Source organism: Ranitomeya imitator, chromosome 4, assembly GCF_032444005.1.
Source record: "Ranitomeya imitator isolate aRanImi1 chromosome 4, aRanImi1.pri, whole genome shotgun sequence".
In the NCBI taxonomy this organism is placed as follows: domain Eukaryota; kingdom Metazoa; phylum Chordata; class Amphibia; order Anura; family Dendrobatidae; genus Ranitomeya; species Ranitomeya imitator.
In genome coordinates this window covers 138,083,495-138,099,858 of record NC_091285.1, presented here as the reverse complement: position 1 = coordinate 138,099,858, position 16,364 = coordinate 138,083,495, and the positions used below count along the sequence as shown (strand labels likewise).

General features: G+C 45.2%; 1 protein-coding gene across 1 annotated transcript in view; it reads right to left on the bottom strand.

The window, feature by feature from the left end:
- Nucleotides 1-16,364, bottom strand: part of ITFG2 (integrin alpha FG-GAP repeat containing 2) — a 63,278-nt gene continuing 46,914 nt past the window's right edge. The window contains exons 10-12 of the mRNA XM_069763957.1: nt 6,043-6,160; nt 5,790-5,963; nt 1-992 (exon numbers count right to left, since the gene is read on the bottom strand). Of these exons, the coding sequence (XP_069620058.1) occupies nt 880-992; nt 5,790-5,963; nt 6,043-6,160 (405 nt within the window). The 3' untranslated portion in view covers nt 1-879. The remainder of the gene's footprint in view (nt 993-5,789; nt 5,964-6,042; nt 6,161-16,364) is intronic.

Sequence of the window (16,364 nt, the reverse complement as noted above, 5' to 3'; positions counted from 1 at the left end):
ATAGGGTTGCAACATTGTGAAAAACAAAAAAAAATGTGCATTTTTCAATTTATAATAAAAAAAAAACGTACAAAATATATATCTAAATATATATATATAAAACATTTTCAATCATTACTATCAATACATTAGGGTTCTGTTGACATCTGCATCATAGTTTCTTTTTATAATGTGCACACTACCGTTTTTCTCAGAGGTGAAGAACAACAAAAACATTTTCTCCACCCTCTCCAGTCTGGCAGTCAGTGAAAATCGGACATGTCTGATAATGTTCCTCGGACCACTTAGAAATGGGCACAGCCTCACAGAATATCATATCCGTGAAAACTACAGATCGCATTTGTCAGATATTATCGGTCGTGTACACAAGCCCCAAGAGACATTATGTTAGTGATATGGTACAGGTCCATCTGGTTCATTTAGAAGAGTTCTTGATGCTGTACCATTTCTTCCATTAAATTTGTGGAAAAAGCGCTTAGCCTAATAAAGCCCAAATTAGACGGAGATAGAAACATTGATTTATGTCAATTATGTACATCCCATTATCACAAAAAATTGTACAACACACAAATGCCACTGCATGTGAACATAGCCAGATGATGAGTTTGTAGTGCCCACAAACAGCTGATGAGGGCCTTGGGAGCTAGAAAAAAAGCAAACCTCTATACTATGGGAGAAAAAGAAAGGAACACATCCAAAATCTGAAATAATCATCAAGTAGAGGATATTTTTTATATTGGTATTGTTGCAGACCAGGCACAAAGTGTATGATGATAATGTGTGTAAAGCGCTGCGGAATATGTTAGCGCTATATAAAAATAAAGATTATTATTATTATTATTATAAGTTCACATTGATTTGTGGAACATGGAGTGGAAGTCAAAGTCCCAATGTCTCTGTCGCCTCCTTTTTGGAACAGTCCTCACGTTTACCATTAGAACGATAGAAGGTTTTATGGACAAGATCACGTACAGCGGAGACATCATTCACATCTGAAACATAAAACAATTCTAACTTAGCCTCAAAAAAATAAAATACCATTGTCAGAAACATAAAGAGATCAGAAATGCAAGGTGGTGTAATATTTTATAGGCAATACATAGAGCTGGTGGTGTTGTCACAGGGTTACCGCGACAGAGCGGAGCAAGAGGACCGCAGCGTCTGGTTGCTCCTACTCCGGCGCTTTGAAGAAGCTTATTAAACGCGTTTATTTCTTCCAGCAAAACAGGGGTTAATCGGCCATGTTGGTAATCCCTGTCCTCAGCTGTGCTCGGTTAGCCACTCCTTTTCCCTATATAATCTGGGCTCTATTACTAAGCCTGGTCAGAGTTAGCTCTTGCTGCATGGCTAAAGGAGGGAGAGGAGTTGGTATGAGAAGGAGAGCTGGAGGAGTTATAAGTGACTGTTTGGTTTGTATGCGTGGTAATTCCTTATCTTTGTCTATTATGGTTTCTTCCCCTTCCTGCACACCCCGGTGGATTCGTCTGTTATTTGTGAGTGAGTGAGTGAGTGAGTGAGTGAGTGAGTGAGTGAGTGAGTGTGTGTGTGTGTGTGTGTGTGTGTGTGTGTGTGTGTGTGTGTGTGTGTGTAGTTTTCAGTTTCCCCTTGTCTGTGTTTCCCTGTTTGTCGGGTTGGTGTACAGCGGTGCACAGAAGTGCCCCTTCTCCTTGGGTGGGGGAAAAGAACAGACAGAGGGCTATTGTAGGAGATAAGACAAGGGGGAAGGCCCCGGCGTCTTCGCTATCTGGAGTATCACGGGAAACAGGGCGAGCTAGGGCGCCCCCTAGTGGTAGGGCCAGAAAAGGCACCCCTGGTCCCAGGTCTCCCAACAGTTATGTCGTGACAGGTGTGCTGAACAAAGCTTTGTATAATAGGGATCGTAAAGTTTGAAGATTATATATTTGTGATAAAGTGATGCAATCGTGATGTTTTACCAGAAATTTTTTTTTTTTACTATGGTAAAGTAGGAAAGTATGTTAAAAACATTTAGCATCACTCCATTTGTGCTAATCAAATAAAAAGAACAGCAAGAATAGTAGAAGTGCTGTCCCTTAGACCCCCTTCACACGTCTGTTTTGTATGTCGGTATGCCATATGTTTTTTAAGGACCACAAATACGGAACTACAAACACCCATTGTATTCAATGGTGGTGCGCACATGTCAGATTTTTCACACAGACAGTATTAAAAAACCCAACATGTCAGTTTTTACACACAGAACGGACAAAATGCGTGCTGGACACGTGAATACTGATGACAGATAAAATCCGTGTGTCATCAGTGTGACACATACCGGCATCTGGGAAAAGCCGTACAGTTACGAGGAGCCGATTGCTGAAGGCAGCGCTCATCATTGTTGCTTGGTCTCCCTGTGATCAGTGCGACCAGGAGACAATGATGAGAGTTGTATTCAACAGCAGCTGTGAATATCCTGTGGAAAATTAAGAATTAAAAAAAAAAAAAAAAAAAATCCCGTGGGCTCCCGCAAAATTTTCATAACCAGCAGATGGAAAGACCACGGCTGGGGGTTGATGTTAATAATCTGGGAAAAGGCACAATATCCTAAAAGGTTGACAGGCTATTATAACCGCTCACAGAAGTTTGCTTAGCATTTACTAGTGAATTTAAAGGGACCCTAGAAATAAGATGTAGGGTCTCCCTATAACAAACCAGCAAAGGCTAAACAAGACAGCTGTGGCAAGGATGCCAGTGATGTATAACTTTAGTGTAGTTTTGATAGAATCCTTGTTTGTCTAATGTAGACGTAGCAGAGATAGATGTACCGTCACACATAACGATATCGTTAAGGAAATCGTTATGTGTGACAGCGACCAACGATCAGGCCCCTGCTGGGAGATCGTTGGTCGCTGGGGAAAGTCCAGGACTTTATTTCGTCGCTGGACTCCCCGCAGACATCGCTGAATCGGCGTGTGTGACGACGATTCAGCGATGTCTTCACTGGTAACCAGGGTAAACATCGGGTTACTAAGCGCAGGGCCGTGCTTAGTAACCCGATGTTTACCCTGGTTACCAATGTAAAAGTTAAAAAAAAAAAAAAAAACACTACATACTTACATTCCTGTCACGTTCCCCAGCGTCAGCTTCCCTGCGTCCCCCAGTGTCAGCGCAGGCCGGCCGTAAAGCAAAGCACAGCGGTGACGTCACCGCTCTGCTTTCCGGCCAGCGCGCTTACACAGTGCAGGGAAGCTGACGCCAGGGGACAGACACCGGAATTTAAGTATGTAGTGTTTTTTTTTTTTTTACTTTTACGGCCCTGCGCTTAGTAACCCGATGTTTACCCTGGTTACTAGGGACTTCGGGATCGTTGGTCGCTGGAGAGCTGTCTGTGTGACAGCTCTCCAGCGACCAAACAGCGACGCTGCAGCAATCGGCATCGTTGTCTAGATCGCTGCAGCGTCGCTTAATGTGACGGTACCTTAAGACTTTTGGGCTGTATAAAACACCCCTGACTGACAGCTTCTTGTGTACACTGACAATTGTCAGCAAGCTGCTAATCAGTGGTGGGGCAGGGTTACACAGATTAGCCTGACTGCTTGTAGTCCTGTAGTGCTAATCTCCTGATGATAAAAGACTGATTATATTGAAGCTACAGCATACCGTTCAATATGTGACATCGCGGTAAACAGTGCCCTATATTATCCCACTTTCACGTTAAATCGAAAAAGCCTGCTGACAGATTCTATTTAAAGGGAACTGTCAGCAGGGTTGTGTTGTGCGCCATTATACCCTATATGCCCCCTATTTTACATAATGACATAATGAATAATATTTAAAAAAAAAAAAAACCTGCAGCAGTCAAGGTGCCGATGCTGCAGCCTGATCAAATGTGTAATGTGCAGTTAATTATTTTTTTATGGTATACATTAATTTACAAAAATAAATCTGAAAAAGGCATCGGCCAAGCCTGCACAGTATTAGCCATCGGTGATCACATAGCTGCTACTGTGCAGGCGGCGACATCTTGGAGGATTTTTTTTTTCTCTAGCAAGATAGCGCCACCATCGCCTGCACAGTAGCAGCTATCTGATCACCGATATCTGCTACTGCGTATGTGTGGCCAGCGACATTTTCAGATTGATTATGGTGTACATTAATAAACAAAAAAATTATTAACTGCACAGAGCGCATATTCATTACCTTAATGAGCGGTACCACGTGACCGCTGAGGAGAGGAGAGCTACTGGCGCCAGGACAACGGAGATGCAGGGACATGCAGGACTGTGCAAGGAGGGCGAGTATGACGGGGGAGGACGCTGAGCCATGCATAGAATTGGGAGGACGCTGAGCCATACATAGAATTGGGAGGACGCTGAGCCATACATATAAGGGGGAGGACGCTGAGCCATGCATAGAAGGGGGAGGACGCTGAGCCATGCATAGAAGGGGGAGGACGCTGAGCCATGCATAGAAGGGGGAGGACGCTGAGCCATGCATAGAAGGGGGAGGACGCTGAGCCATGCATAGAAGGGGAGGATGCTGAGCCATACATACAAGGGGGAGGACGCTGAGCCATGCATAGAAGGGGAGGATGCTGAGCCATGCATAGAAGGGGGAGGACGCTGAGCCATGCATAGAAGGGGAGGATGCTGAACCATGCATAGAAGGGGAGGATGCTGAACCATGCATAGAAGGGGGAGGACGCTGAGCCATGCATAGAAGGGGGAGGACGCTGAGCCATGCATAGAAGGGGAGGATGCTGAGCCATGCATAGAAGGGGAGGATGCTGAGCCATGCATAGAAGGGGGAGGACGCTGAGCCATGCATAGAAGGGGAGGATGCTGAACCATGCATAGAAGGGGAGGATGCTGAGCCATGCATAGAAGGGGGAGGACGCTGAGCCATGCATAGAAGGGGGAGGACGCTGAGCCATGCATAGAAGGGGAGGATGCTGAACCATGCATAGAAGGGGAGGATGCTGAACCATGCATAGAAGGGGGAGGATGCCGAGCCATGCAAAGAAGGGGGAGGATGCTGAGCCATGCATAGAAGGGGGAGGATGCCGAGCCATGCATAGAAGGGGGAGGACGCCGAGCCATGCATAGAAGGGGGAGGACGCTGAGCCATGCATAGAAGGGGAGGATGCTGAACCATACATAGAAGGGGAGGATGCTGAACCATGCATAGAAGGGGGAGGATGCCGAGCCATGCATAGAAGGGGGAGGACGCCGAGCCATGCATAGAAGGGGGAGGACGCTGAGCCATGCATAGAAGGGGAGGATGCTGAACCATGCATAGAAGGGGAGGATGCTGAACCATGCATACAACTAGGAGACCGGAGGAGCCACACTTAGCAGGACAGAGATAAGGGGACAATGCATAACCAGCTTATACTCGAGCCAATAAGCTAACCCAGTTTTCCGAGGCAAAATTGAGTGCCTCGGCTTATACTCAAGTATATACGGTATATGCAATATTCATTATGCACAATAGGGGGCAGGTCAGTGAGTGATCAGTGACCTGTCAGCAGGCTGCATTATGAACAGCCAATCAGAGCACCACATGACCCTCCCCCCCCCCCACACACACACACACCGCCCGGGAGCACAAGCAAATCATTAACTCAAAACTGAAAACAAGAACAAACAAGAACCACAAGATGGATTTCATCAACCAAGGCACTGTGCATAATACTGCTGACAGATTCCCTTTAAGAAATACATTCATCACAAAAACCTGATTTACATAATAAGTGATTTTCTGACAATGTATTTCCTATAAGATGAGTCATGAAAATATGTATTTACACAAATCAGATAATGTGCACTTACCTATATGCAATTTACTAAGCAGGGATGTGAATTCCTCATTTCCCTCTAATACTTGCAGAAGATTGGAAGATTCTATCCTTTCAAGTGTTATAGACCAATATACATATATTTTCTGATTAAAACCGACATAAACCAAACATGGAGTATTCTGATTACCCCGGCAGGCATAAAGTCCTAGTAAGAAAATCAGAAAAAAAAAAAAAATTCAACTGCGCCATAATGTCTGTACCATAGTTTATCACCATGTACCTACCTGCACAGAAGGCACTGACATTCTCGTCAACCTGAAAGCGGAGGACCGTGCGCTTGTGATCAATGATGTAGGTTTGCCCATCCCATGCACAAGCCACAACTTCTTCTTGTCCGTTACCCTGAAATAACAGTAAGCGCAGGTTTTCACAGTTGCCCTTTTCTGCCTTTTGATATCTTTAGAGTCTGTCCGCTGCTAAAATCTAATGATGCTAGTTAATGTCAACAGCAGTAAGCAGATCTGACTACTCTAATGGTGCATCAGGCGCAAGGTAGGCAAGTATTAAAGACAATAAACCTGTCATCTGAGTCATGCTGTCCAAACCGTGTTTTATAGAAAACTATACTTTAACGATCCGGCTTAGACCATAGCAAGAGACGGGACTAGTCAGGATCCACTCTCAGCTACCTCATGCCAATGATGTTGCAGGTGAGTGACAAGTCTTGAGATGTGTCAATGGCCTCTAATAGAACTGGGAAGGACAGGCTGGGGTGGAGTCGGACCACACTTGTCTCCAGCCATGATCCATGGCTGGATCTTTAACACCTCAATGACCATATCAATGCCTTTTAATGGCGGCAAATAAAGGTACTTATTTCTCAGCGCCGCTTTTTAATAAGTATAGCACCCCAGAGAACATAAATCGGGTCGGTTTTTACCGACCCCAGTGTTGCGATCGCAGTTATTAACGGAACAACAACAAAAGCAAAAAAAAAAAGTTTGATATCCCATTTAATTTCTCTATCCTCTGATGTGATCACACATCAGAGTAGAAATGGGGTCCCTTGATCCCCCCGGTTCCTCTGGTATCCCTGAATCCCCCCCGTGAAGTCCCGCTGCTGGCGGACTCTTCTTCCGGGAAGAAAATGTGCGCCCGCCTGAGACCTGCTGGTTGGCACCCGGCAACAATAGGAAATTCTTCCTACTAGTTCAGTTTGATCACTAGGATCAAGATAAAAAGAAAAATAGTAAAATCAACATCCCCTTTATCACCCCCTTAGTTAGGGAAAAAAAAAAAAAAAAAATTATTTCTATTTTTCCATTAGGGTTAGGCAAAAGTTAGGGTTGGGATTAGGGTCAGGGGTGTGTTGGGTTAGGGTTGGAGATAGAATTGGGGGGGGGAGGGGACTTCCAATGTTTAGGTACATCAGGGGGTCTCCAAAGGCGACATGGCGCCACCATTGATTCCAGCTAATTTTGCTTTCAAAACGTCAAACGGTGCTCCCTCCCTTCTGAGCCCTGCCGTGCGCCCAAACAGTGGCTTTCCCCCACATACGGGGTACTGGCGTCCTCAGGAGAAATTGCACAACAAATGTTGTGGTCCATTTTTCCTGATATCCTTGTGAAAATAAAAAAAAAAATTGGTTCCCAAGTAAATGTTTAGTGAAATGTTCATTTTTTCCTTCCATATTGCTATAGTTCTTATGAAGCACCAGAAGAGTTAATAAACTTATTGAGGGGTGTTGCGGACCTTGAGGGGTGCAGTTTTTAGAATGGTGTCACTTTTGGGTATTTTCTGTTATACTGACCCCCCAAACTCACTTCAAATATGAGGTGGTCCCTAAAAAAAAAATGGTTTTGTAAATTTTGTTGGAAAATGAGAAATCGCTGGTCAACTTTTAACCCTTATAACCTCCTAACAAAAAGCTTCCAAAATTGTGCTGATTTAAAGTAGACATGTGGGAAATCTTATTTATTAACTATTTTGTGTGACACCACTCTGATTTAACCCCTTCACGCCGCAGCCCTTTTTTGATTTTGCGTTTTCATTTTTCGCTCCCCCTTCCCAGAGCCATAACTTTATTTTTCTGTCAATATGGTCATGTGAGGGCTTGCTTTTTTGCAGGACGAGTTGTAGTTTTGAACAACACCATTGGTTTTACCAGGTCTTGTACTAGAAAACGGGAAAAAAATTCCAAGTGTGGTGAAATTGCAAAGAAAAGTGCAATCCTACACTTGTTTTACGTTTAGCTTTTTTGCTAGGTTCACTAAATGCTAAAACTGATCGCTCCTATGTAGCTGAATTACTGCACTGCTATGAGCGCCGACCACAGGGTGGAGCTCATAGCAATCCGGCATCATCAACCATTGAGGTCTCAAAGAGACCTCTGGTTGTCATGTCGACACACCGTTGACCCTTGATCATGTGACGGGGGTTACCGGTGTGCGCATTTCCAGCCCGATGGCCGGAAGCGCTAGTTAAATGCTGCTGTCAGTTTGACAGCGGCATTTAACTAGTTAATAGCGGCGGGCAGATGGCAGCTGTTTAAAACAGTTGACATGACACGGCTTTGATGTGGGCTTAGCGCCGGAGCCCACATCAAAGGCAAAGACACGACATGCAAAGTGCTAGTAAGGCGCATGTCGTGAAGGGGTTAAGGGTACAAAAATTAAAAGTTTGAAAATTGCAAAATTTTCAACATTTTTTGCCTAATTTCCATTTTTTTCATAAATAAATGCAAGTTATATCGCAGAAATTTTACCACTAACATGAAGTACAATATGTCACAAAAAAAACAAAGCGTCTCAGAATCAGTGGGATCTGTTGAAGCGTTCCAGAGCTATAACCTCATAAAGGGACAGTGGTCAGAATTATAAAAATTGGCCCGGTCATTAAGTAGCAAATTGGCTCTGTCACACTTCCGTCTTGTCTCACATCGAAATGCATCGATTGTTGAAAAACATTTGCCCATAGACTTGTATTAGCGACGGATTGTGACGGATGGCCATCCGTTTCATCTGTTGTGCACTGGATCCGTCGGAAAATAGCGGTCCGTCGGGAAAGAAAACGTTCAGAGGAACTTTTTTTGCACATCGGAAAATCGGTCAGCGACGGGTCCTGTGCTGTCCGTCGTCGGCTATAATGGAAGCCTATGGACGCAGGATCCGTCGCTGACCGTTACATACAGGAATCCACAACAACGCATCACGTTTTTTCCCTCTGAGCATGCCCGGAATATATCTCTCTCTCTCTCTATACAAAAAGTAACATTTATTTGCTACAGCTAAGGGTATGTGCACACAATCAAACTCTGGGGCTTGGACGCTGCCTACTTGCACAGGTGAGGGATTTTTTTTTGTTTTATTACAGGTAACAGGTTATTTAGGCGAATATAACGGTGTTTTGTTATTTTTATTTCAAATAAAAGGACTTTATACATGCTGTGTATTTGTTTACAATACACCTATAGGATTAGTAAACGTATGTGCCCACGATCAGTAAACGCTGCAGATTGAACGCTGCGTATTTGTATAGTGGGTGGGATTTCAAGAAATCCCATGTCCATTATGCGTGCACAGACGTCCATGGCTCACCTGCGGAGAAGGACCGGTGGAGCGTCTTTCCAGACCGCAGTATATCTAAATTTCACCCGTATTATGTATTGGACGCGGTGAATCCGCACGGTGCAGTTGGTCTTTACACTTGAGAAATAATAATAGTCTGGTGTGGAATAACAAAATGCTTCTTTATATAGTAGATCAAGTATCATAATTTCTGTTAGTGCAGCCCATACCGTGAATTGTCTTTTTTTTTTTAAATTTCATATAAATGGCGCAGAAGGTTCATGATTTTTTTCGCAACATCAGAAATGGTATTTTTTCTATTTTTAACCATCATAAAAGTGTGAATATCAGAATTAAAACCAGAATTGAACCAGAAGGGAACTGAAGTAACAGGATACAGTCACTGTAAACAATGTTTGTTTTCACGCTCTCCCCTATAATCCTTCACTTTCTGCCTACTCCCCTAATCCCTACACCTAGTAAGGAACTGTTCATCTCTTCTTCAATCCTCCACAGAACGGTTCCTCAACATACAATCCTCTGTCTCCAAACACAGACAGTCCCCTCATGCCCTCTCCTGCTCCCACCTGCTAACACTTTCTCTGCTCCTTCTCACTGCTGGTGATAGGTCTCCAAATCCTGGTCCTTCTCAGCACATCCTCAAAGTCATTTCTACTTCCTACCCACGCTCTATAACAACTTTCCGTAACCTCTCTAACCTTATACCCATTCACCCAACTCCCGATTCCCCAGTCCCACTAACAGGAGCTCTGTGGAACGCTCGCTCTGTCTGCAACAAGCTTTCCTACCTCCATAATCTTTTTGTTACTACCAAACTTTCCTTCCTCGCCATCACCGAAACCTGGCTTACCCCTTCTGACACAGCCTCTCCTGCTGCACTTCAGTATGGTGGATTCCACCTTTCCCACATAACCCGACCCAGCAGCAAGCATGGTGGAGGAGTTGGTTTTCTCCTGTCAGATAACTGCTCCTTCACCCCATTCCAATTACCACCCTCTATTACCCTCCCTTGTGTACTCTGTGCCCATCTACTCCCCCTACAACTGGCTGTCATTTACCACCCCCCAGGGACAGCCACCACCTTCTTTGACCACTTCACCTGGCTACTTCATTTCCTCTCCGCTGACATCCCCACTATCATCTTGGGTGACCAACATCCCCATTGACACCTCCCTCTCAGCTGCCACTAAGCTTCTATCTCTCACTTCCTCTTTCGGCCTCACTGAATGGTCTTCTACAGCCACCCACAAAGATGGCCACACACTGGACCTCATCTTCACCAGCTTCTGCTCCCTATCTAACCTCTCTAACTCACCTCTTCCTGACCACAACCTACTCACATTCTCTTCCCTCTCCACTCCTTGTCTACAATCCCCACCCCACAAACTTGCACACCCTCGCAGAAATCTTAAACACCTCGATCTACACTAACTCTCTGAATCCCTTCTCCCTCGTACAGAAATAAGTTCCCTAGACAATGCAGATGCCGCTGCCGCTCTATATAACACATTAGCTGTAGCTTTGGAATCTTTTGCCCCTCTCACACATACTAAAGCTCGCAAAATCAACAGACAGCCCTGGCACACCAGCTTGACCAAAGAACTGAGGCGAGCTTCCAGGGCTGCTGAGCGGAGATGGAAAATATCCCACTCCAACGAGCACTTCAACGCATTCAAACAGGCCCTCACTACTTTCAAGGCCACACTCGCCACAGCTCAACAAACCTACTTCTCATCTCTCATGTCCTCCCTGTCTCACAACCCTAAACAGTTATTCAACACCTTCAATTCTCTCCTCCGTCCCCCTGCACCTCCTCCCTCCCCACTCATCTCAGCTGAAGACTTTGCCTCATTTTTCAAGCAGAAGATTGAGAACATCAGAGACAGTTTTAGTCGACAACCCCCAGAGCCCTACCTCCCAACTGCCCAGCCCTCCACAACTAACTTCTCCACTATTACAGAAGATCAATTCTCCACTCTAATCTCATTATCACATCTCACCACCTGTGCACTTGACCCGATCCCATCCCACTTCATCCCAAACCTCGCCACAGTCTTCATCCCAACCCTAACCCATCTCTTCAACCTATCACTAACAACTGGTGTTTTCCCCTCAAGCTTTAAACATGCCTCAATCACACCCATCCTCAAAAAGCCCTGTTTTGACCCATCTTCTGTATGTAGCTATCGCCCTATATCACTTCTCCCCTATGCCTCAAAACTACTGGAACAACACGTCCATCTTGAACTGTCTTCCCATCTCTCTGTCTGCTCCCTCTTCGACAGCTTACAATCTGGCTTCCGGTCACACCACTCCACTGAAACTGCCCTAACTAAGGTCACCAATGACCAATTAACCACCAAGACCAAGCGACACGACTGTCCTCCTGGACCTGTCCTCAGCCTTTGACACAGTGGACCATTCCCTATTACTACAGACCCTCTCATCCCTTGGCATCACAGACTTGGCCCTATCTTGGATCTCGTCATAACCAACAGCCCGGACATTCAGCGTCTCCCACTCACACACCACCTCCTCACCTCGCCCCCTATCTGTCGGAGTGCCGCAAGGTTCAGTTCTAGGGCCCCAGCTCTTCTCCATTTACACCTTTGGCCTGGGACAGCTCATAGAATCTCATGGCTTTCAGTATCACCTCTATCTAAATCTCTGGACAAGATATCACCACCCTACTAATCAGAATCCCTCAATGTCTGTGAGCTATTTCATCCTTCTCCACTAGATTTCTAAAACTTAATATGGACAAAACAGAATTCATCATCTTTCCCCCATCTCACGCAACACCCCCCCAACAAACTTATCCATTACAGTAAACGGCTGCCTACTCTCCCCAGTCCCACAAGCTCGCTGCCTCGGGCTAATCCTTGACACTGATCTCTCCTTCAAACCACATATCCAAGCCCTTTCCACTTCCTACCGCCTTCAACTCAAAAATATTTCAAGGATCCGTCCATTCCTAAACCAAGAGTCTGCAAAAACCCTAGTCTATGCCCTCATCTCCCGCCTTGACTACTGCAACCTCCTGCTCTGTGGCCTCCCCTCGAACACTCTCGCACCCCTCCAATCTATTCGACACTGTGTGCAGAATTATTAGGCAAGTTGTATTTTGATCACATGATACTTTTTATACATGTCCTACTCCAAGCTGTTCAGGCTTGAGAGCCAACTACCAATTAACCCCTTCATGACCCAGCCTATTTTGACCTTAAAGACCTTGCCGTTTTTTGCAATTCTGACCAGTGTCCCTTTATGAGGTAATAACTCAGGAACGCTTCAACGGATCCTAGCGGTTCTGAGATTGTTTTTTCGTGACATATTGGGCTTCATGTTAGTGGTAAATTTAGGTCAATAAATTCTGCGTTTATTTGTGATAAAAACGGAAATTATGCGAAAATTTTGAAAATTTCGCAATTTTCACATTTTGAATTTTTATTCTGTTAAACCAGAGAGTTATGTGACACAAAATAGTTAATAAATAACATTTCCCACATGTTTACTTTACATCAGCACAATTTTGGAAACAAATTTTTTTTTTGCTAGGAAGTTATAAGGGTTAAAATTTGACCAGCGATTTCTCATTTTTACAACGAAATTTACAAAACCTTTTTTTTTAGGGACCACCTCACATTTGAAGTCAGTTTGAGGGGTCTATATGGCTGAAAATACCCAAAAGTGACACCATTCTAAAAACTGCACCCCTCAAGGTACTCAAAACCACATTCAAGAAGTTTATTAACCCTTCAGGTGCTTCACAGCAGCAGAAGCAACATGGAAGGAAAAAATGAACATTTAACTTTTTAGTCACAAAAATTATCTTTTAGCAACAATTTTTTTATTTTCCCAATGGTAAAAGGAGAAAGTGAACCACGAAAGTTGTTGTCCAATTTGTCCTGAGTACGCTGATACCTCATATGTGGGGGTAAACCACTGTTTGGGCGCACGGCAGGGCTTGGAAGGGAAGGAGCGCCATTTGACTTTTTGAATGAAAAATTGGCTCCACTCTTTAGCGGACACCATGTCACGTTTGGAGAGCCCCCGTGTGCCTAAAAATTGGAGCTCCCCCACAAGTGACCCCATTTTGGAAACTAGACGCCCAAAGGAACTTATCTAGATGCATAGTGAGCACTTTGAACCCCCAGGTGCTTCACAAATTGATCCGTAAAAATGAAAAAGTACTTTTTTTTCACAAAAAAATTATTTTAGCTTCAATTTTTTCATTTTCACATGGGCAACAGGATAAAATGGATCCTAAAATTTGTTGGGCAATTTCTCCTGAGTATGCTGATACCTCACATGTGGGGGTAAACTACTGTTTGGGCACATGGTAAGGCTCGGAAGGGAAGGAGCGCCATTTGACTTTTTGAATGAAAAATTATCTCCATCGTTAGCGGACACCATGTCGCGTTTGGAGAGCTCCTGTGTGCCTAAACATTGGAGCTCCCCCACAAATGACCCCATTTTGGAAACTAGACCCCCCAAGGAACTTATCTAGATGCATATTGAGCACTTTAAACCCCCAGGTGCTTCACAGAAGTTTATAACGCAGAGCCATGAAAATAAAAAATAATTTTTCTTTCCTCAAAAATGATTTTTTAGCCTGGAATTTCCTATTTTGCCAAGGGTAATAGGAGAAATTGGACCCCAAATGTTGTTGTCCAGTTTGTCCTGAGTACGCTGATACCCCATATGTGGGGGTAAACCACTGTTTGGGCGCACGGCAGGGCTCGGAAGGGAAGGCACGCCATTTGGCTTTTTAAATGGAAAATTAGCTCCAATCATTAGCGGACACCATGTCGCGTTTGGAGAGCCCCTGTGTGCCTAAACATTGGAGATCCCCCAGAAATGACCCCATTTTGGAAACTAGTCCACCAAAGGAACTAATCTAGATGTGTGGTGAGGACTTTGAACCCCCAAGTGCTTCACAGAAGTTTATAACGCAGAGCTATGAAAATAAAAAAAAATATATATTTTCTCAAAAATGATCTTTTAGCCTGCAATTTTTTATTTTCCCAAGGGTAACAGGAGAAATTAGACCCCAAAAGTTGTTGTCCAGTTTCTCCTGAGTACGCTGATACCCCATGTGTGGGGGTAAACCACTGTTTGGGCACACGTCGGGGCTCAGAAGGGAAGTAGTGATTTTTGAAATGCAGACTTTGATGGAATGGTCTGCGGGCGTCACGTTGCGTTTGCAGAGCCCCTGGTGTGCCTAAACAGTAGAAACCCCCCACAAGTGACCCCATTTTAGAAACTAGACCCCCCCAAGGAACTTATCTAGACATGTGGTGAGCACTTTGAACCCCCAAGTGCTTCACAGACGTTTACAACGCAGAGCCGTGAAAATAAAAAATCATTTTTCTTTCCTCAAAAATTATGTTTTAGCAAGCATTTTTTTTTGATTCACAAGGGTAACAGGAGAAATTGGACCCCAGTAATTGTTGCGCAGTTTATCCTGAGTATGCTGATACCCCATATGTGGGGGTAAACCACTGTTTGGGCACACGTCGGGGCTCGGAAGTGAGGGAGCACCATTTGACTTTTTGAATACGAGATTGGCTAGAATCAATGGTGGCACCATGTTGCGTTTGGAGACCCCTGATGTGCCTAAACAGTGGTAACCCCTCAATTCTACCTCCAACACTAACCCCAAAACACCCCAAACTGTAATCCCAACTGTAGCCATAACCCTAATCACAACCCTAATTCCAACCCTAACCCTAAGGCTATGTGCCCACGTTGCGGATTCGTGTGAGATTTTTCAGCATCATTTTTTAAAAATCCGCGGGTAAAAGGCACTGCGTTTTACCTGCGGATTTACCGCGGATTTCCAGTGTTTTTTGTGCGGATTTCACCTGCGGATTCCTATTGAGGAACAGGTGTAAAACGCTGCAGAATCCGCACAAAGAATTGACATGCTGCGGAAAATACAACGCAGCGTTTCCGCGTGGTATTTTCCGCACCATGGGCACAGCGGATTTGGTTTCCATATGTTTACATGGTACTGTAAACCTGATGGAACACTGCTGCGGATCCGCAGCCAAATCCGCACCGTGTGCACATAGCCTAATTCTAAAGGTATGTGCACATGCTGCGGAAAACGCTGCGGATCCACAGCAGTTTCCCATGAGTTTACAGTTCAATGTAAACCTATGGGAAACAAAAAATCGCTGTACACATGCTGCGGAAAAACTGCACGGAAACGCAGCGGTTTACATTCCGCAGCATGTCACTTCTTTGTGCGGATTCCGCAGCGGTTTTACAACTGCTCAAATAGAAAATCGCAGTTGTAAAACCGCAGTGAAATGCGCAGAAAAAACGCAGTAAATCCGCCATAAATCCGCAGCGGTTTAGCACTGCGGATTTATCAAATCCGCAGCGGAAAAATCCGCAGAGGACCAGAATACGTGTGCACATACCGAAACCCTAACCCTAGCCCTAACCCTAACCCTACCCCTAACCCTACCCCTATTCTAACATTAGTGGAAAAAAAAAAATTCTTTATTTTTTATTGTCCCTACCTATGGGGGTGACAAAGGGGGGGGTCATTTATTATTTTTTTTATTTTGATCACTGTGATATAATCTATCTCAGTGATCAAAATGCACTTTGGAACGAATCTGCCGGCCGGCACATTCGGCGGGCGCACTGCGCATGCGCCCGCCATTTTGGAAGATGGCGGCGCCCGGGGAGAAGACGGACGGACCCCGACAGGATCGGTAAGTATGATGGGGTGGGGGGAGCACGGGGGGGGGGGGGATCGGAGCATGGGGGGGTGGATCGGAGCGCGGGAGGGGTGGAACGGAGCACGGGGGGGGGGGTGGAACGGAGCACGGGGGGGGTGGATCGGAGTGCAGGGGGGGTGATTGGAGCACTGGGAGGGTGATTGGAGCACGGGGGGAGCGGACAAAAGCACGGGGGGAGCGGAGCACGGGACGGAGGGGAGCCGGAGCAGTGTACCGGACAGATCGGAGGGCTGGTGGGGGGCGATCGGTGGGGTGGGGGCA